Below are 23,551 nucleotides of genomic sequence, written 5' to 3'. Positions count from 1 at the left end.
CTCATAACTCCTATAATTAATTATAACTTCGAGAATATTCATGCCTTAATGCATGTGAATGACACATGTCATTTACATTTAATATTACAAATTAAACTTAAATGTCCTTTTCAGCTGAAGATGACAATAATGGTCATAATGTCCAGATTTCGAGAGATAAAGATCTTTATCGCAGCTACAAACTTTAACACTCTCTCTTAGCAAGAGAGAGATCTTTAGCTGAATAGTCACACAAAGCTGCAACCAAAAAATGTCTACAATAAATTCTGATCATACGAATTCAAAACATAATTCATGGAGTTACTCAACACAAAAACCTGTAAAAATCAATTATATTCATGGAATCACTCAATATGAAACCCTGTAACAATTATTCATATTCATGGAATTAGTCAACATGAAACCCTGTAACAATTACTCATATTCATGGAATCACTCAACATGAAACCCTATAACAATTACTCATATTCATGGAATTACTCAACATGAAAAAGATTTGTAAGACTTGCAGCTAAGCCTTTATTGACGGACTCTCAACGTGAATTGTCATGGAATCTCTCAACATGACTTCCAACTCCCATCACAGAATCTCTCAACGTGATGACATCATGGAGTCTCTCAACATGATGTTCACTATTGCATAGTGAAAGAATTATCGTAGCTGATTCTTATAATCTTATTGTTGATTTCACATGAATAGAAATAGACATAACAAAACAAGACTTAGTTCCATTTAAGTCTCAAATTCTACAAATATTGCAAGTATTAAAAGAATATATGAAAAGGAAGGGGATTCTATAAGCACTCCCTCTTAATTATGAAACCTCCCTCTGAAGCAAAAAGCTCTTTTTGAACTTCATATTTGAACGAAATAATGTATCTTTAATTCAGTTCTGTAAATCACATCTTCATCTCATGATTCTTGTTGCATCCTACAACTAATAGAGATTAAATTGATCTATCATAAGGAGATATATAGAGATAAAATTCTGAAAATAAACACTGTAGAATACTTATATTTTTCACATGGACTGAGACCATAATCTCTCCATATTTGCCCTTTGATCCTTCGATGATAACCCATCATCAACGCTTTTCCTTATCATAACATCTTCTAAATGGTGAAAACAAAACACTGCTAATATCTGATAAAATCAGACTGATGAATTCAAAGACGACACATAAGAATCCTCAATACCAAAGACAAATGACACCTCCCGCTAAAAAATAAATAAATAAAAATTCCAGAGGCAACAAGAAAGGGTTGGAGAAATGCTAGTGTTATAGAAAGAAATTAATTAACAAGAGCCTTTTACTTATGCCAAAAATCTCTGAGTTGTGGCAGTATTGGCTCGACTATAAATCTGCACGCCAATACTGATTAAGTCTGAAAAACCTATCGCTCAACACAAAAGCTGTTAAGAGAATAAAAAAGATTTGCGATATCTTAACACAACAAAAAAAATAATGCCACACACATCCTATGTTGTTCTTTAAGCCGTTATAAAGTTAAATGACCTCATGAACAGTTGCCACATAAAGCATGACAGCATAAAAAATAACGAAAAAAATAAAAAAATGAGCTGTGATACCCAACAATGCAATGCCATTACACACATGTGATAATGCACGAAAGGGCCAACCGACACATATAGCAGCAATAAAGAAATGGTGCTTCACACGGCAATCTTTAATATGAATCAATACCTTCACTTGAGTGACGAATAATAACTCATCCTGTTCCACAGATAATAGCTGTAGATGCCTTACGATGCCAACAAATTGAGTGTCGTCCTTCACCTCCGTGTGAGATACGATTGCGCTGAATATTGCAGTCTGCTCATATGAGAATTATGCAGTTGAGTATATAGACTGAAGAAAGTTCTCCAGCTCCCTATACAAATTCATCGCATATTATATTGAACATGGCTGCTCCAATGAAGAAACAAAATTTTGAAGGAGCTGTAAAAAAAAGAAACACCCATTGTGGAGGAAAACAACCACCATGAACATCGAGGCACGAAAAGGTTCTCATCATAAAGATAAGTCACAATAACTGGTACATACTTCATGCTCATACAACAAGCAGAAGACAACAAATGATTTGTGTTCTCCTTCTTCATAAGTACTGCCAGAGCAGCAGCCTTCTTAAAAAAACCTAAAGTAGTGGCAAGATGGTAACACCTTTATTATCACATGATCCGACAACCGTCCAAAAAATATATCAGCTTTCAAACCAGTTCCACAAATCATAAAACCCCTTTTTTGTTAAAGGTTACTGCAAGAGAATGATCACACATGCATACAAAAAAAAAGCTACCTTCCTTGATAGTTTCGGAACATGGAAGGATACTATATAAAAAGAGACATGACAAATTCTCTCACAGCTACCATAACAATCACATTTTATCTTAAACAATTTCCTCATTGATGTTATAAACCTGGCTCTGATACCATGTTAAAACTAGAGTCTAGAAATCCATGAAGATAACCAGCAATAAGAAAGAGAGAAAACTGAAATAAAAAACACCAGAATTATCCTGGGAAAACCCTTTGAGATTGAAGGGAAAAACCCAGCCACACAACACAAATATATCTTTATTGATAATGAAATGTTCAAGTGTACAATATCCTTTGCTTGATGTGAATATATAACAATAGGAGAGACTCTTCACATTATAATCGAAAGTCTCTTGAGATTCTCATAACTTCTATAATTAATTATAACTTCGAGAATATTCATGCCTTAATGCGTGTGAATGATACATGTCATTTACATTTAATATTACAAATTAAACTGAAATGTCCTTTTCAGCTGAAGATGGCAATAACGGTCATAACGTCCAGATTTCGAGAGATAAAGATTTCTATCGCAGCTACAAACTTTAACACTAATTATCATATTTAGTGTTGGTAAATTTACTAACTAAATCTATTTAAAGATGAGATGTCGATCTGGGCTTATTGATCATTTGGTTTATGGGGCCGACCTAGGAAGAGTTATGTCCTTTCTTAGGACATGACTCTTGGGCGCCCTATATATATGAGATAGGGAGGTGGATAAAGGACACACAATAGAAAGAAGTCTGCTCCTTTAGCATCCTTTGCCTCATTCGAATTCATAGCAATATATATATATATATATATATATATATATATATATATATTATTGCAGAATTGGTATCTCAGTAAGAACGACAAATAAATCATTCTGAACTGATCAAGTTCAACTCCAACACTAGAAAGGTTTTATATCAGTTCGTTTAAAAAGAATTTGCAGAAACTTTACATGGTATCAGAGCTTCGTTCCTTCGTGGGAAGCTGAACTACTTGAAGGTAGATCCATTCAAATTTATGGGCAAAAATGAACAATTGTGGTATAACAAGTTGCAAGAATCTCCTACTGTTTCTACTGTACCTGGAGATTTCTTTGGTGAGTATTACTTGCATTGCGGGGGTGGATATTGGAGTCTGAATACATTGGTTGGACTGCTTAAATACGAATTGCCTAGGAAGCCATCGATTTACATAGTGGTGAATCAAATTATGTTGGCAGGACTGTTTGGATGAATTCTAGAATTACCCTAGAGGCACAATTTCTAGCAACTACTAATCACCGACTGGTGATAATCTTCGTAGAGTTTTGAAGTCTGATTTTGGAATTGGAAAGATTGGCGTCAATACACCTAGCATTAGTAACCTACGAATTGGGAGTTTGATGATCCGAGTTCTGTAGTAGACGGCTGGGACAAAACTAGCTATCTGCGATTTAGTATTCAGACTGTGATTGTGGCTACTGGATCTATTAAGAGTTACAGTTCAGGTTGGGCTTTGGCTGGCGAACAGAGGAAAGCCATTAATCTGAGGCTGAGTCGACTTTTTGGGAGCAACGTCTGAGATAGAAGGACGACAGTTGCAGACTCGACAATCTGAATAGCACACTAGCGATTATTGGAAGTGATCTATGTTAAAATTAGGAGGCCTAGCAATGTACTTAACTGCCTGTAGTCAGCATTTGGGGAATAAGTAATCAGTTACAGACCTGTACGTTTCATTACTTTGGCTCGAATTGGATCAAAGACAGCTAGGGCATTCACAAGGGAGTTGTGTTCTCATTCCAGTTTGGCATCTTCAATTTAATTTTGATGATTTCACTATCTCACAAGGTAGTGTTGACATTATATGTTTAGGAGACTTCGATTTGGAGAGAGAAAATTACGAACATAGTTTTTGAGAAGAGAAGTATTTCGGGTGTAGTTTCAGTATTTTTTATATGACTCTGCCTTGGTTTTGATATGTAATTGATCATCTATGTGGAGGTCCTTGTCCTTGCTGTAGGGGTTCTTTAGCATTGAATCTGTAGAGTTACAACTATTAAGAAAGCGTGGAGGTCTACAAAATAAATAACAGAGATTCCACCAAATGTGAAATTGTTGCGTGGAAGCTAAATTTGGTATGCTCTCTGAATGTCTTTTCACTATTGAGAATGGAGGAGTTTAATCACATTATTACACGAAGCGGGACTCTATTAACAAGAAAGCATTGGGGTAGACACTAAGGCAGATGCAGATGTATACATAATATATAATTACTAGAGTGTCACACATCGGTTTGGAGAATGGCAATGACAGTTGAAAGAAAAGAATGCAACAAATTATGAGATGTGGATGTTGTTTTGATGTTACATTTCAGAGGGAGATGTTTAGCCTCAGAGGGAGGTTATATCAACTTCCTTATTGTGTAGACCAAAGCCATCTCTGCTGAGAGGGAGTATTTCAATCATTTTATGCTTGTTGTTAATAAGTTTCTTTTCTGTGATATGACTCTTATTAGAAATGAGTCTTGGGTGTGATTGCATTCCTTGTTAAGTATGAGTTAAAGAATTAAAATTGGTTAAACCATTAATTCTGAGATAAATTTGGACTAATTGACATAAACAAAAATTCTCATGATTTGATAATGACACATAACCCCTTGAGAAGTTATCCGTAAACTTTGGCTAGATAACGGGAGGGGATCTTACAGTGTACACATTGAGAGGGGGTCCTACCAAAAGTAGTTAAATCTAAACTTCAGAGGAAGTAGATAAGAAACTTGTAAACTCTTCGCTAAGAGAGTAGATCGCATTAAGTGTCATGGACTTCAATTACTTCAATTTGGTTTAAATACAGTCATGGATAAATTGAGAACTTGCATATGTGGATTGAATCCACCTTAGATATGCTCGAACTCGAGAGGGAGTTTTTATATGGGCCTACTTTCACCTAGTTTTGCATTATAAACTCCTCCTTTGGGGATTCATATGTATTAGCATTTCTTTTTCAAGACTATATTTAGCCTAGGCTACATTGTTGGTTGCATTTGTTATAATCATTGGCTATGTTATAGCAAAGACTAAACCTCTTTTATATAGTTGAGTCTATAATTGGATATTTTGCATGATCATGTATTTGATATGTAAATATAGCATAGACCATATGGGTTGCATATTTGGCTAAATTTATCTATGTGACTATATTTTTTATGATTTGTGGATAGTGGTGATCCATGGTTTGAGTCTTCTTGACTCAAGGATTGAGTACTTGGTGGACTTAATGTCCGGATACTAGTACTCAGAGCACTTGGTGAATATCATGTATTTGATATTCGGATACTAGTGCAGGTGACATCATGTATTTGATATCCGATTTAGTACTTGGTGGACTTAATGTCCTAATACCAGTACAAGTGACATCAAGGATTTTATGTCGGATTTAGTGCTATCTAACCAGAACCAAAATAAGTGATTTATCTAAATCAGAACCACCAATGTTTCAAATGCTTCTAAACTTATAGCTTGGAAGGTTGCTATGACAGAAGGATACCATTCCATTATTGAGAATGATGTTTGAGAAATTGTTCCAAGGCCTAAAAGGAAATTTGTTGTTTCTTCTAAATGGATATTTAAAATTAAGCATGTTGTTGATGATAGCATTAAGCTAGATTTGTAGCTAGAGGATTCTCTCAGAAGAAGGGAATTGTTTATGAAGAAACCTTTGCTCCAAGTTGCCAGATACACCTTTGTAAGAACAGTCCTAGCTATTGCAACATTGAAGGGATGGAAAGTACATCAGATGGAAAGATTATAGACAAGGTATGTTTGGAACGACCTGAAGGATTTGAAACTCATAACCCTAAAATCTTTGTTTGCAGGCTCAAGTATGAGAGAATTGACTTGGACCTTCATGGGTACACAGACTTAGATTGGGCTGGAAGCGTTACTAATAGGAAAAGCACTTCAAGATGTTGTTTCAACGATGATATCTTGGATATGTAGAAAGCAGGCATCAGCAGCACAGAGTTCCACAGAAGCTGAATACATTGCTGTAGCAATGGCCTCTTGGGAGGCAGTTTGGCTTAGAAAGTTCTTGTGGGATTATTTGGTCGACTCATGAATCCTACTACTATTCATTGTGATAATCAGAGTTCCATTAAGCTTTCTGTGAATCCAATTTTCATGATAGGTCCAAGCATATTGAAATTCCTTATCATCATATAAGAGATATGGTAGACAGGAATTTTGTAAAATTAGAATACATTTGTACTATAGATTAGACAAAATTTTTTCTTACCAAACCTCTCTCTCGAGTGAAGATAGATCACTTCAGGAAAAGACTTGGTATGGTTGAATTATTAAACATTTTGTATTCTTTAAATTATTAATAAAATAATTTTATTGTCAGGCTATTGACTGTTATGGGCTCCACCATTTGTATTCATTATTTAAGAGGTGGCGATCTCTGAGATAATGAACACTTGTATGAAAGACATTATGAGAGATGATGATCTCTTAGATAATGTGCTAAATAGTAGAGATCTATTGTTAGATCTAGATGAGTTCAAGATCACATTGTTATGTCTATGAGTCACAATTTGGATAAAGGAAGAATTTTATTATTCTTCGGAGTTTATCCTGTGTTCTGGTAGATCTTAACTCAGGATCATGTTGTGATATAGGAACGCCAATACCTATAAGTGATAAGTCATATCACAGGTATGGTAATATGAAATTGTATCATGTGTTCAATGATACCACATGCTTAGAGGATTCATATAGATATAGAGTATCCATCTATGCTTATTCATTGTAATTGATGTTGCTAGAAATGATTATCTCTCATTATGATTATCAAGTTAAGAGGGAGTGTTAATTCTAAATATAACTCTGATAACATAATGGTTTGGACTGCTGATCCTATGGATCTAGCAATGCATTAATATCCTTTCTATGGATTTAACTTATTTAAATACCTTATGATACTTACATAATTAGTGTCCCTTTTAGAGCATTTGTTATTGTTCTAATTATCATATTTAGTGTTGGTAAATTTACTAAATAAATCTGTTTAAAGATGAGATGCTGATCTGTGCTTATTTATCATTTGGTTTATGGGGCCAACCTAGGAAGAGTTATGTCCTTTCTTAGGACATGACTCTTGGGTGTCCTATACATATGAGATAGGGATGTGGATAAAGGACACACATTAGAAAGAAGTCTGTTCCTTTAGCATCCTTTGCCTCATTCGAATTCATAGCAATATATATATATATATATATATATATATATATATATATATATATATATATATATATATATATATATATATATATATATATATATATATGTATGTATGTATTATTGCAGAATTGGTATCTCAGTAAGAAGGACTAATATATCATCCTGAATTGATCAAATTCAAATCCATCACTAGAAAGGTTTTATATCAGTTCGATAAGAAGAATTTGCAAAAAATTTACATTGAGGTGGTACTAGAGTGTGTAGAAATGAAGTAGGGAATGACTATTAGGGTTTTTGATATAGGGGTTGACTATATTGTCTCTTCCATGAACAACACTTTGGTAGGGCACTTCTTTCAACCAACCATTTATATGGCCAGGAAGTTGGTTTCTTAGCAGTGGAAGCTCAACAAGTGTTGTGACTAGTGTAATGCTCAGGGCCCTATTTCTATTTAACTTATGACATTGGAGGATATGACGTTTTTTTATTTTGGATCATGGGCTTATAGGAAACATCGGCTTTCACTCAATCGATAGAAGTTAGGATTTGATCCTATAGTAGATGTAAGCCGAATAGCCCTCGTGTGGGTTCAAGTTTTGTGTCTCCCACTTAAATTCTGGGATGAGTAGATCTTTTGTTGGAGTGGCAAAACTTTTGGCAACTACATTTCAATGGATAAGCTCACCAAGGTAAAGTCTAGGTTAGTATTTGCCCACTTTTTTGTCAATGTGGTTGTTAGTAAGACTTTGCCTGATTTGATTACCTTACAATGTAAATTGGGGAAATGGACACAAGTATTGGTATATGAGAATGCCACATTCTTCTACCAAAAGTGTAAGAAATGGGGCCATGTAATTTTTTATTGCAATGCCCTAGAGAAGGAAAAACAAAAATTAAAAGGTATGTCTACCTCCCCTTTGAGGATCAGCATTCAGGGAATTGAAAGTGACGAATATCCTTCTATGGATGGGCTTAGCAAGCTTCTAAAAACCCCAAAGAATCTTGATTAGGGGCTGAATCCAGGTGGTGCTTTTGTTTAGGTCATTGCTCTTGAAGTTAGTTAGGGGAAGAACTTGAATGTTGCTTTAGTCTAGAGTAGTGCCTTGAAGGATGGTGAAATACCACCCACTATAACCCAAACAGGGGTTACATCTGCTGCCCTAGAATAATGGTGTTTCAATTGAGTTGTTGGTCTCACCCCCCTTTCTATGGGTAAGACCTTCTCATCACTAGTTACTTGTACTAGTTCTATGGTGGTCGATGATGGTTAAATGGTCTAGAAGATGGAAAAAAAAAACAAGAAGGTAGATGTCGGTTTTGACTCAAAGTCTAGTTGGCCTTCACAAAGTGTCACAAGGCAAAGGGAGATCGTAAGGGAATTGCCAATGGAAGGTAGAGGACTCTAGATTCTACTACCAAGTCGAAGAAATGAGGCTCTGTAATGTCCCTCCTACTCAGTTCCTTAAAATTTATGACTTACAATTGTGAGGGAATACCATGTTAAAAATCCTTTGACTTACAAAGTTAATTGGTTTAATCTTATCCGAAATTTATATTTTTAATAGACTTGTTTATGGGTGATGGTTCTCATGTTCAATGCTTGTTATACAACTTAAAAACTAGGATGTAGTCCGGTTATGCTATATCTCTTTTTATAGTAATCTTGGATTCTACAAGATTAAGAATGTATCACTTATAGGTGTACTTAATGTATAACGATAATATCGAGATATATCTATCTATCCTATGAAGCTTTATGTGTACAGATGATAATGTTCTTATATGTATAAAAATCTGCAATATTGCTTATAGCTATAAGGTAACTGATCTTTCTAATTTGCCCATAGAAGTCTGCAATGTATGGTGTTGTTCCCGATGAATGACCTTAAAATGTATACAACAGATCTTATGGTAACAAGGCAATTGGTGTGATCCCAATATGGATAAAGAAAATGAATCTGGATGATCCCCTCCTTCTCTGTGTGTTGCCTTATATATCCATTGAGAGAAGACAAAGAGTTGGGACACAAAAGTAGTGTCTTTTCCAAGACAACTGTTGTCTCTTCTAGACCAAGCACGTGCCTTTTTATTAGTATCATGGCAACTTGCTAAATGATTTGTTAAGAGCAAAGGAAGGAGTATTATGGACAATTAATCCCTTATTCGAACTTCTTGAATAATAAAATAATCTCTAATAACATATATCTAATCTGGTGGCCAACTTCCAAAACTTCACTTCCTCTATCATCATGCAAGAGGCTTCAACAACGACAATTCTTTATTGCTAAGCAAGCAATTAGTTCTGTTGTATCGATTTGTTAATGAGGGTAGAAAGTTCTGCAAAATTGGAGGTTGACAGTGAACATCTATATTCTGACTTGGAAGTTGCAAGAGACATTTCCCTAGACAATAATGCCACCCCAAGGAAATAGTCATTCTTAGTAAATTGTTTTCTCAAAATAGAATGATTAAGCACAATGAGCTTCCCCCACTCGGTATTTGAGCTGTTGACTTGTTACATGGTCTGTAAGTTGTTTGGTTGGCTGCTTATCTTCTTATGTTTGACCAGAAAGTGACGACTTTGAGGAACGAACATAGTGATGGAGTGAACAATAAAAGACACGGACACACCCTCAGCATGCACACCAATTCATTAAAACTTTCATACATTTTGCTGAAGGAAAATGACTACTATTCCTTTGATATGCAGGTATTACATGAGTTGACACATGCATGATATGCACGAGGAAATACAGTAGAAATTCATCTAGATTAATCTATTAGCATGCAGATTCAATTCAAGATGTAATGATAAAGTCTACTTGAAGAAAGAGTTCCAATTCCATACAGACAACCATCGTCATGAAACAGATGAAGTTCCTTAATACAAAAATTATAAATATAACAAAATGATACAACTTGCATGTTTGAAATGAAATTGCATGATGATACTAGCATATTCAGTCAGAGTTAACATTCCATTCCTTATCTATGAATGCAACCTACAAATTGATCACGAATTGATCAAATCACAGACATTTTCTTTTCGTGGGGTATAAGAAAACAGTGAATGTGAAACATCCCAAGGAAAAATGCAATGCATGGACATGACATTACAGCATCTCTTCAAAAACATTCCTCAATGCAATGCAATAAAACTTTAAGTTTCTCAGTTACCATCAGTAATCTCAATCATTCAAAACATATAAAAATACAAGGAGAAACCAAATGCCTGCCTGAACTCACACGAGTAAGAGAAAAATTCAGGTTGCAAGCAAAAGAACCAGCACTTCTCTGTGCTTCCCAAGGATTGAAGAAAAAATTTCCATGTTAAAGAAAAAAACCAAAAGTATTGTTCAGAACTCTTCCCAAACACTAGGTCAAATTTCAAGCCCCGCTACTAACTGCGATCAGCAAGAATGGCTCCTTACTTGCTGCTCCCAAGCTTCTTAGCTTGGAGCGTCAAGAGAAACTCCTTCTTGCCGAGGTGGCAAGAGGGATTTACTCTTGCCACCCCCGACAAGAGCAGCCCTTGACACAAATGAAAAATATAGGTAAATAATACCATACATCAGGTTACAAAATGGTTGGTATTAATTTCCCGTAAGTATGCAATACATGAGCATATAAGTGATTGGCAAAGAATGCATAATATTTGATAAATCAAGAGTGCTTAATAATACACATACACATGTGTATAAATGTTTATGTATGTATGTATGCATATGTACATATATAAATATATTGATATTTACCGAACGAATAATCAGAGCAATATGAAATACTCCAGATGAGAAGGATATGCAAAACATACCAAAAACATAGGACCAGTTAAATAATTATTACCAACGTTGTTTATTTAAAAAAAATGACAAGGAATTGCTATGCCTACAGCACTAGCTAGACCAACCACGCATCAAAATACCACATTCCCGACTTAAGTAACTGACAATGGTCGAGGTTTTAGCTCAGATGAAATTCCTAAATTTCACCATTTGCTTGTGCACTCCTACGTTGATGATACACTTTCTCCTCGCGGGATGGTTTCTCCTCCTGCATCCATTGACATGGATTAGATATCTGCATTATTGGAATAACCTCATCTTATAAAAATCAATGTAACTATGCGTAAATATTCCAAATAGTTTCTATTGCAACTCGTTTCCAGTTATTCCACATAAGAAATATATAATTCCTCCTAGTATTATTTCCATTAGCAGAACACAATATACATATCTAATCTCATTAGCAAATTTACTTTACCAAAACTAACTAAAAACCAATAAACCATTGCTGTCACTCTTCAAAGGAAATAGTTATCACAGTTGTAAAATAAAATGGTCACAAGGAAAGGATGTAACATTGTGTTCCTTAACCGAACCATGGATGTAACTGGTGGACAAATGGTTGAGCTCTATTTTTTGTTAAAATTTCTAAAATATGCATTAAAACAAAACTTTCTGTCATTGATATGTGTGATCTTTCAATAATTAAATGTATTAAAATTAGTACAAACCCAACTTGGTATCATGAGATTGAACAAAATGATTGTTTGAAGTGTTTCGATTTCTTTCTTGACTATAGCTCTATGGAGGCAGGTTTTTGAAGATGAAGAAGATGCAGCAAAGTACTGCAACTTATTGGAGGGTCACCATGGACAAGGCTGTGCTGGTGTTGCTCAGCTTGATGCATCATCGGTGTGTTTTCTTTTCATTTGCAAAATATTTCTTCCAAGTTTGTTTTAGAAAACTCTTATCTAAATTATAAAGTTACTTAGTTTTAATGCCGTATATGGTGCATGCATATGAAATTATGAATAAAGAGAATAGTCAAATATTACTTATTATCATAAAATGACATGATGGACTACCATATCCAAGGTAGGATAATTTCAAAATACAAAATTAATAATCAATTGACTACAATGATCTTTAATTTATTGTCCAAGTTAACTTCTTTCATTTCTATAAAGTTCTAAATTGATTTGTGTAATACATGTGGTATATGGTTGTCACTAAGAAACCCAGCTCTTAAAGTTTTTCACATGTTTCACAGCAAAAGAAGTGGTCAACAGAATGGTGACTAAGTGCCAATTTTTATATAATTATTAATATTCTATTACGAAAAGGAGTAATTTTATGTCATGCTACCTCCTAGAGACAAGTACATCCTTTTCCTTAACCTGAGAAAAGGATTATCTTCCTTAGAAACCATGTCAATCTACAACCTAGATACAAGGTGATCCTTTCTTGTGACCCTTTCATCTATCCATTTTTGGTGCTACAGTTATGTTGCCACAACTACTAGGTTAATAAAATTTGGATATCTAGGATCTTTAAAATGAATTGGAAAAATCTAATTTGGAATGATATTATAATTGAGCATATGAGAAATATAATTAAATAACAATTTATGAGCAGACTTATGAAAATAATAAGATATATATATATATATATATATATATATGATAGAGAGTTTCAAGCTTTAATAACAGTGGCTACAGAAGCAGATGTCTACAGAAGTTGTACAACCACATTGACTTTTACAGCAGCTCAATGATGTAAACAATGATAGGAAAAATTGAAAAGCATTTTAAGAACTGGAAGACCTCAATATTGTCATCTAATGTCCAAAATATTGCTTGGCCATTGTGTTTCTTTCAGCATCTCTTTCCATTTTCTCTCTTCCTTCTGATGTTGGCATTTTTACATCGAAGCCCACCTTTTTTTCAGTGTTTTTATTAAATTTTTTAAGGCTTTCTACCTAAAATTGGATTTTTTTTAAAGAATCCAATGAAAAGTTGGTTGAACTGAACCAGACAAATCTGTGCAGTCCAAAAAATCTAGACCAAATCAGATTTGAACCTGGAATTATTAACTCTGATGATTACCTTCTTTTGTTTTGCTCTCTACTTAATGCAGGATCTGTACTGCAAATTTCTGAAGAGCAGTAAATATACAAGCCCTAACAAGTGTCTACATTTGGAGGATGAACTCCGGTTTTAGTATGATACTTACTTTGTCTGTCTAGGGTATTATGCCTAACTATAGGAAACATGAAAAATTGGATGTATCTTGGTTGTTGGTGGCAACTCAAGCTTGTAGACAACAGTACCTTTTTTTTTAGCATGATATGGTTCGGGGCATAATATTTTGGTGACAACTTACTATTATTTGTTTCTTGCTTCAATGATATTTTAGTGCCCAACTTAGAAACTTCTTTCATTACGATGCTGGTCCACTTGCTGCTTCAATTCTCCTCTAGTCCCGATAGTACTTGTTTCTGATGAAGCATGTAGTCCTCCACAGCCTGGACTATGGTGACACCCTCAATGATGTTGGGCTGAAAGGAGGAAAGAAGACATTTTTTATGAGCTGTGGAAGGAAGTGTTGTAAACCATTTTGCTAGTTGTAGCTAGTCTACCTATCAGACTGCTTATCTGAAGTGAAACAATGTAAATACCCTGCCAAACACTTATGAACAACCTCAGTTTTCCCGTCAGATTGAGAATGGTATGAAGAACTATGAGGCAATTGAGCTCCCAAACATGAGAATAAATTTGTCCAAAAGTTACAAGCTAAGGTAGGATCACGGGCAATAACAATAGGATTAGGTATTTCATGCAGCTTTTGTATATTAACCATAGATGCTTTTGCCACTGTTCTCATAAAATGATGCGATAATGCAATGAAATGGACATATTTGTACAACTTCCATTCTGACATTCTTACTATTAGATCTTGAAAGACCTTTAATGAAATCCATGGAGACCTCTTCCTAGTTGTTGGCTAGGAATAACTAAGGGTTGTAAGAGACATTATGTCTTAATTGTCTCCCCTTTATTTCAGAAACATATTCTTGAACATCCCCTTTAGTCCTTACCAAAAGAAATTTTGCTTGAATCGATGATATGTTTTCAAAAACCTGGAATGATTACCTATGGGAGATTCATAAAGTTCTGTGGGGATCTTTTATACAGAGTGGAATTCTTGCATAGCTTTTATACCACAAAGCATCTCCCTTCCAACAAAACTTGTTTGAACTACTTAAATCACTCTGTAATTGTTGAATTGGATTACTTGTAGCAACATCAATTTTCCACTCTTCATTTACTTCTACTACCCAACCTGCTTGCAAGATTGAAATGGAACACAATAGTGCTTCATCATTTTCATCTTTCGTAGGTTTGCATCCGCGAGAATGTTTTCCTTTCCTTTTCTGTATACAATCTCAAACTTGTACCCCAACATCTTAGCGACCCATATTTGCTGCTCTTCATAAGATAATCTCCATTCCAAGAAATGTTTTAGGCTATCATGATGTCTTAACTTTGAAGTGTCTTCCCATTAGATATTGCCTCCATTGTTTTACTTCATTGATTTAGGGGCAGGGATTCTTGAACCTACTGCAGCAAGTAGATATTTTGTTTACATCTATGGCAAAGTAACTAATTCATCTAGTTTATGTTTACTGTACAGGTAAATAAATCAATGCATACAGACAATGGAACAGAATAGCAGAATTATATTCGCACATGCCAGACATACATTATGCTTCATAAGAGTATGGTAGTAGATGATAGAAGATTGATGATTTACAATGATCCCAGATGGGATATAAATACTATCCGCCGAACCTTCTCGGAGGAGTCCGTCGGCCACAAACATTATATCCGCTACAAACTATTTACCCGTCAGCTACAAAATACAAAACACCGATGACAGTCAATCCGTCAGCTACAGAAACACCGCTAGGACCATCTGGTCGGCTGACACCATCCCCCCCAAAAGAACAGTCGTCTCCTGACGACTATTAGAAAATATCTGAAACAAATTAACAAACAAAATACATTATCAGAGTTACTACAACAAGAAAAATTTGCTTCTGTCCCATCACTTCCACATTCATCTCGTTACATCTATAGCCTCTGCTAACACAATACTGTCTCCTCAAGCTGACCTTGATAGCCACCCATGCTGCTTTCTCTGCTTCCAACACTGGGTCCACTGAGCTAAGTGTCACTGCACTACCTTCAACTGGATGATTAGCTCCTCTCGAGCTCTCTACGCATCCACCAAGATAGCCTCTCGGCCAACACCTACTCCTAGTGCCTCTGGTACACAAAGTCCATGCCTGGAGCAACTTCAACTCTTCTCGACTGGTTGGACTCCCACGACTGATATCCGCTACGACTGGGGGTCCAAGGGGCAACGCCCTCGGTGGGGTCGAGGGGTAGCGCCCCTGCGGGGTCCTGGGGCAGCGCCCCAGGTGCACTCCCTGTCGCAATACAGGGCGGGGTCAAGGGGCAGTGCCCCTCGCCGCCAAGATCAAATTAGCACGTCGCAACCCACACAGAAATGCATGGAGCACACCATCTTTGTCATTTTCTGCCGATTCTACACTCTTTCTGGCAACCACTGATGCTTCCTCTTCCCTGCGGCATCATTTGCTACTCATTCCGAACAACTTGAATCTGTTGTCGTTTTTTTTTTTTTTTTTGTTACTGCTTCCTCTACAATCCACCACAAATCCCTTTGCCCACAGAAATTCTTCTCCTTCCCTACACAGATTCCATCTTGGCTCCTGCAATTTTACTGTGCTGCCGCTAAACTCAAAAGCGCCCAAACTAAATATGCCATATTTTTCCCATTCCTCACAAAACCTTGAGCTTCTGCTGCTTATACGTATATAGGTGGACGGAAGAACTCTGCACGTCGGATTTCTCCAACACCTCTTTGTGGGAAGGAATTCTTACCAAGAACTTTCGCAACTCCTGCTGTTGTTGATCCTTCCCCGAGCCCATTTCATCATGGATGGCTAAGAAAATCGAAATACACCAAAGGTCTGTGGCACTGAAAGAAACTGTGAATTTCATGGTTTTAAAACAACCCCGCGGGTTGCTTCTGCGAACAAGACAGGCAGCAGGTAGTCGACTGCGGGGCAAACTCCCACGGAGAAGTGCTTGCGGGCAATCTTCCGTGGAGAGTTACTCGCAAACATGTGCCCGCGGGGTCTCTCCCGCGGAGAGATGCCCGCCAGCGGCCTACTCAGCTTCCCCGCGGGCTCTCCCGTGGCTTGCTTCTTTTTTTTTTTTTTTGACAAAAATAAAATAAAATAAAAAGACAGCACCTCAATTTTGCCTCCAGGCGTCGCCATTCTACAACGACGACGGAGTCAGCTGGCCATTTTGTGACAGCGACGGAGTCTTCCTAGCACTATATATTTGCAATTTAAATCCGTTGACTATCGGAGGCACCTCTTGCTCGTCCAATGTCTCCAATTTTATCACCCGATTGTCGCCGACCTCCGGGGTCTGATCTAGTCCAACCCATCTTGCCTTAAATCTTTCCTGTTTCATTTCATCCCGACCGTCGTACTTGAGTACCAACTGCCCCGGTTGAAACCTACTGAGTTTGTCATGCCACGCCTTATGTTTGTTCTGTGTTACCTCTGTCGTCCACTGTGCTTGCGGTCGTCGCGCATCTAGCTTATTTCCTTGCTGTCGGTACCCTTCAAATAATTTTATGGTGCGATGCGTTCTTTTCCTCCTGTGCGGTCCATTCACCATGTACCGAATGGTGGGAACTTTCTTTTTTCTGGGTCTGTATTGTATGTCCTTCCCTTCTTCAGCCGTAACCTCCTTTGTGTCATCTGCTTCTCTGTATTCCTCCGAACACTCATTTTCCTCCTTTTTCTTTTTCTCACCTTCATCGACCCTTAGCATATTACAACTCGGAAAGAGTTCGTAGTCTTCTATTTGCCAATGGTAAAGGCCATTCACCGAGTCTAGGTCGTCGTCATTTGATCCTCCGTCTAGTCTCAATATTCCTTCTTCGTTTGGTTCCATTCTCTTCTTTCCTTCATCATCACTTTCTGAATCTGACGATGCTGCCTCCTCGCCGACCATTTGTGTGTGCAGGTCAATTGTGAATCTTTTGCCTCCACCCTCCATTGATAGGGTATTTCGTTTCCAATTATGTTTTACTTTTGCTTGCACCAATTAATCCCGGCCCAGAATAGCATCATATCCTTTTCTTTTCAATGGAATGATTACGAAATCCAATAAAAATGGTTGCGTACCAATGTTTACCGGTTGCGCTTTCAAGATTCCCAACGGTTTGATTCCATGCTGGTCTGCCGTCAGCAACTAGAATGTAGGTGGCCAGAGCGTCGGCTTTCCCAACTTCTTCCAAGTATCCTCCGGCAACACATTCACGCCAGACCCTCCGTCAACAATTGTCTCTGTCAGAACATTTTTCAAAACCCCCATCTTGACCGCTGGATGCCGTCCGGAGGTGAGTGCCAGTAGCATTGGGTCTGTTGTCATCACTTCCCTACTGTCCCTTCTTGTGTCCTCCATTGCTTTTGGAAACGGTGTATGATTCAAAATGGCCTTCCGTAACTGGGGCATTGTGAGAAGGAGGTCACTTATCTTGACCGATATCTCCATTTGTAAGATCTGTCGTACAATGTTTTGTTTTGCGAAGTTACTTGCCAAGGTGCCGGTGATGTCCTTCAACTGAGATGTCCCCGCCGACAATGCCTTTGCAATTTCCACCTGCGCTTCCCCCAATTTTCTCTTTTCCTCCGTTGGCCTCTGTGTAATTGCCGGAACCTCCTCTACATCTGTGCTGACAGTGATCAAGTTTACTCCAGACTTTGGACACTTGGAATCTTCGTGATCGCCGGGTCCGCACCATCTGCATAATAATTTCGGTATGTTTGCTGCTGTACAATCCCGCGCAAAATGACCTCACAAATTACATGCTCATCATTGAACGATCGGTCGTCCGTTTGCATCATACTAAGTTCGACTTCGGCTCCCATTATTATTGTTATTATTTGTATTGTTATTTTGCCCTCTGTTATTATTCCTGTACGCTCCGGATGTGGCACATGTGCTATTCGTATTTCTGCTACTGCCCGATGGGGAAGCCTCCTGTGTGAGAAACACCTGCGGAGATCCTCTTGTCTTCATGTTAAAGGGGCACTCTTTTGTCAAATGGCCTATGATCTGACAAATGTCATAGAATTGGTTCTTTGGACACGATCCTTTAGTATGACCGTCGGTCTTACACTCCGTGCACCACAACTCACTGCCTTTTGGCTCCTTTTGCATGTTTTTAAACTCCTTCATCATGCGAACCATATTCTTTTGTAGGGCACGAACCTTCTTGCTGCTGCCTTCGTCATCGTTGCTATCATCTCCGACAGGCTCGTCGTTATCAGAATCAGAGGAGCTAGTTGTTTTCTTCTTTGTCTTCTGCTCACTTTTAAGGTCCAATGCTCTGTTATACGCGTCCACATATGATGACAGTGGCACAATTTTCATTTCCCTCTGCAACTTCGAGTGTAGACCGTCCACGAACCATCTTTTCTACAATCCATCCGCCGGCTTGCTTTCCATTTTGTTTATTAAGTCTTTTAATCTCCTGGCGTAGACACGGACAGTTTTGTGCTTTCCCTGTTTGGTATTGAAAATCTCTGCTACGATTTCATTATCATCTCGCAAGAGTTTAAATTTTGCCAGGAACTCCTTTTTAATGTTATCCCAGTTATTTAGCTTTTGTGGATCCGTATCCAAAAACCAATCAATTGCCACACCCCGTAGGATTGCCGAAAATTGCCTGACCCATTCGTTGGCATCTGTGATTCCATTTGCCCACTAGATCGTCTCACATGTCTTACAATGTCGGATGGGGTCGGCTGTACCATCGCCCTCAAACTTCGGCAGCTTTTCTTTGGGTCCTGCCATTACAACTGAATTTGGTAGAGAGGCGTTACTGGGTCCTATGCTGTTTACTCCAACATCGGAGGTCTGCACTCCCACATCAGAGGTCTGCACTCCCACACCGGAGGTCTAAACTCCCACATTGGAGGTCTGCACTCCCACACCGGCGGACTGCTCTCCCACACCGGCGGACTGCACTCCCACACCGGAGGTCTCAATAGCTGCGAACCTTGGTGAAGAAGAAGGATCTTCTGAAGTTGTCTCTTGTGGAAGTGTATCCTGGACGAAGAGGTCACTCCACGCTCGTGCTTCGTCGGCATTGCGAGCCGTGCGAGTTGATGCTCTTCCGTCTGAATTTTCTTCCCTCGGCGAACGCAAATTCAAGAACTCCTCCCGTGCTTCTTCCACCAATTCCACTCGCTGCCGAGTCTCCTCCAACAATTCTTCGGTGCTCCGGTTTCCGTCGGAAATCTTCTGAAATCTCCGTCGGCATTCGGCTTGTTGTGCCAAAATTAAATTCTCTTGCGCATTACGGGTTCTATCTTTTCCCTTAACCTTATTCCGATCCTTGTTAAGCTGATTTGGCATTAATCTTCATTCCTCCCACCTTCCAGATTCATAAGGCAACGACGCCAAATGTTTACTGTATGGGTAAATAAATCAACACATACAGAAAATGGAATAGAATAGCAGAATTATATTCGCACATGCTAGACATACATTATGCTTCATAAGAGTATGGTAGTAGATGATAGAAGATTGGTGATTTACAATGATCCCAGACAGGATATAAATACTATCCGCCGAACCTTCCCGGAGGAGTCCGTCGGCCACAAACATTATATCCGCTACAAACTATTTACCCGTCGGCTACAAAATACAAAACACCGACGACAATCAATCCGTCGGCTACAGAAACACCGCCGGGACCATCCAGTCGGCTGACAGTTTACAAGTAGCTAACTGAGGTGCCTTACTAAAACATAATAAGGATCCATCTCTACCACCCTTGATTTACTAAAATTAGTAAATTCTTGAATACCTGATCAAAATAGAGGTGCCAAAGGTCATCACTGCAATTGAGGTTCCCCAAATTTAGAAATGTTGGATAGACGACTTACTATAAGTAGTAAGTTTATCAAAATGAACCAAACGGACAGCAATCTTTAACACTTTTGTATTCTGGAAGGGAAAGAGCTTCTTGTTCTACCAATTAGGAACCCTTGAACCATCTAACTTAGCCTATAAGGGTGCTCACAAAAATGAGGACATTTCAGTCCACCCTCCTTAGGACTGCTTGTCCCCAAACAATCATGATTACAATGAAACTCCACTACACTAGAAGTCTTAATGGAGAACGTGAAATGTCCCATATTGAAACACAACTATTATAGCACCAACATAACCACAACTGCATAGGAATTAACATCGATCCATCTCTCCAATCTTTGCACATTGAGATTGTGAATCTTAAAAAATCATGTACACGAGGATCAAAAGTGAAATTGGAAGTAATCCACACCATGTATGCACTGCAATACTCCCCAGCAAACCGAACTTGAAACGTTGATGCATGCAAAGGACCCCACAACATACTAAAGTGTGGCCAAGCAAATATACTTAGATCTCAATCTTGGATAGAAGCCTGCTAAGAACATCCTTAGACTTGCATTACTCAACCTTGATCTTAACTTCACCCTACCAAAAGTGGTGAAGCCAACCAATGGAACCCTTCTAAATACCTAACCTTGTAACCACGTGTCCCAATGCAACCGGTCCTCACATCCATCTGTACTATGGAGATATGAACATCCGCAGGTGTCTATAACACAATCACTATCTCCATCCTTTGTTGGGCTCCCATGGATGTGCTGACTATGCAAGTAATCCAACTTGTAGCCATTGATCCCATCTATTGCAAATGGCAAATACCCATCCCACAAAGAATGGTATAATCCTGTAGCCAATCCACACCAACACATCATCAAGTCCACATGTGGAACAAATGAAAAATGATGAGCACTACTCATTGTGTATTTGCGGTAGAAAGCTCCAATCTCTATTAATGACTCATTATCGACAACTCTGGAATCAGGAGATGGCTCTAATCCCTGACCCCAAACTATTGATTGTGCAAGGCCTCTGGTAACCCTCTCTGTAAACCCAACCACAAAAGCTCTATGAGGAAGCATTTTAGTCAAAGTATCGACAATCACTCCCACCAAATGTTGAATGCCATGTGAATTGTGGATGTGAGTAGCCTTAGAGACTCTAAACAGTCCCTCCAGACTCTCAAGCAGGTACTCAATAAATGAATCCATGTAGTAAAAACAATATGAGGGAGAACCAAACTTTTCTTCTACAACCCTCAACTGATCACTCTGATTCTACGATACAACAAGGTTGCATCCAAAATTAGCCATATGGGGTGAAGTAATATATTTGCTTCTAGGGGAGGGAAACAAATCTACATGAGAGCAATAATCCTAACTAAATGAAATTTTGCAAGTCCCCTATGAAGATGAGAGTGATGTCGTGTGCTAACACACAACTCTCTAGAGGATCCACCATTGCCATACAATAGCCATCAAAAATCTGACTTGCTTTATCTATCATAGTTCTATCCTTTGGAGAATCTAAAGCAACAAATGGCTATCTATTGCTCTCAACCAAAATACTCACCCTCTAAGAGTCTGAGACTACTGTGAAATGACCCTTTTCAAAATAGAATTTTCATTATATATATATATATATAAAATCATAAAATTACATTAATGAACAAATAAATTATAATAAACTATGATGTTACAAATATCATAATATAATATATATCTATGTTCCCCCAAGTTTTCGAGATGGGGACAGGGGGATGGGTTTCAGAGATGACAATTTCTTTTGCCGATTTTGGGGATGGAAGGGGACGACAAATGGGGACGGCTATATAACAATAGTGAAAATTAAAATATGTAGAGAAATTTAAAATATTTATATGAAAACATGGATAAAGCATGTACTTATACATAATAGAACCTCAAAATATAAGAATCAACATATTTTATATGCCAAATTTGTGTTCTAGAAGTTAGCGTCAAAGTCCCCTAGGTGTCCCCGAGTCTCTGAGATGTTTCTAGGACGGGGACGGCTGAAAATATTCCAGGGATGCATCCTCGGGTTATATATATATATATATATGTATATATAACATTGAAATTTATTTTTGATTGGTAAAAGGCTATTGCCCATTTTATTACTATCAAAATATACAATGTTTTATCCCCGTTCAAGTGCAGGCACTGGGGGAAAAAGAACGGGGAAGAAAACCCCCAGTGTAGCCTGGGACCAAAGTCCTGTTCGTGAATTACAAATGCCCATTATTGGGTCTTTAAGAAGGCATACTTTCTGTTACAACATTAGTTCAGAAATACATTTTAGCTGGGGATCTATCCATGTTTTCCTTACTACTTCCTAGTTTGGAAGGTACAAATGCCCTTGGGGCTAAAGAGATACATTTTAATACAATAGTTACATCAAAGCTTAATTTATATCCACCTTAGATGTTCTTTTCTACGAGCAGATTCCGATATTGAAGTCAGCTTTATTCGACTGAATGGACCTTAAGTTCAGAAATTATTTTCTGAAAAACCTGTTATTCAAGAAAGTTCCTGCAAACAATAACAATATAATAATAATAATAACAACATGAAATAATAATATTAATATAATACATGAATAGTAATAACAATATAATAATAATAATGTTAGTAAAATTAAAATATAAAAATAATAAACACACATAAAATAAATTATCACATAACATAATTGCAAGACAGTGGACTATCCCAATTTTTTTAAGTCTCTCAAGAAACAAAATAGCCATAACAATTACAAAGGCACATTAAAACTGATTGTTTATAAACTCATTAAATTCCAGAAAGGCGCTGATGGTGATAGGGAACTATGATCATATCCAAGATTGAGTATAAAATATATTTAAAAACCAAGCTTTATATTATCAATAGAACAATACTAACTATAACACTAGACAATCTGAAAGACGACTAAGTTGCTATGGTTGAATTCCCACACCATCGGTAAATAGTGGATATCATAGGGTCAATATTAAACATTGACTATTGATACAAATTTTATAAAAGTTTCAAGAGGATGCGATTAAACAGAGGCACATCTATTCCAAACAAATAAAATGATGATAAACAGCAATAGCAATAACTATCTGTCATGAAAAAAAAATCTCTCTCATG

At 37.5% G+C, this 23,551-nt stretch overlaps 1 protein-coding gene across 3 annotated transcripts in view; it reads left to right on the top strand.

Annotated features, from left to right (window-relative positions):
* The window catches only part of LOC149536471 (plant/protein), a 101,690-nt gene that overhangs the window by 32,894 nt on the left and 45,245 nt on the right, over positions 1-23,551 (top strand). For 2 of the 3 annotated variants that reach the window (XM_089804055.1, XM_089804056.1), the window contains exon 4: positions 12,157-12,255. In XM_089804055.1, the coding sequence (XP_089660181.1) occupies positions 12,157-12,255 (99 nt within the window). Of the gene's footprint in view, positions 1-12,142; positions 12,256-23,551 lie in introns of all 3 variants that reach the window. The other variant, XM_089804057.1, reaches the window with a different exon arrangement.

The sequence above is a fragment of the Cupressus sempervirens genome, chromosome 10, assembly GCF_028749045.1.
Source record: "Cupressus sempervirens isolate cs-2001-9-10 chromosome 10, ASM2874904v1, whole genome shotgun sequence".
Classification (NCBI taxonomy): domain Eukaryota; kingdom Viridiplantae; phylum Streptophyta; class Pinopsida; order Cupressales; family Cupressaceae; genus Cupressus; species Cupressus sempervirens.
This window is presented reverse-complemented; position numbering and strand designations above follow the sequence as displayed.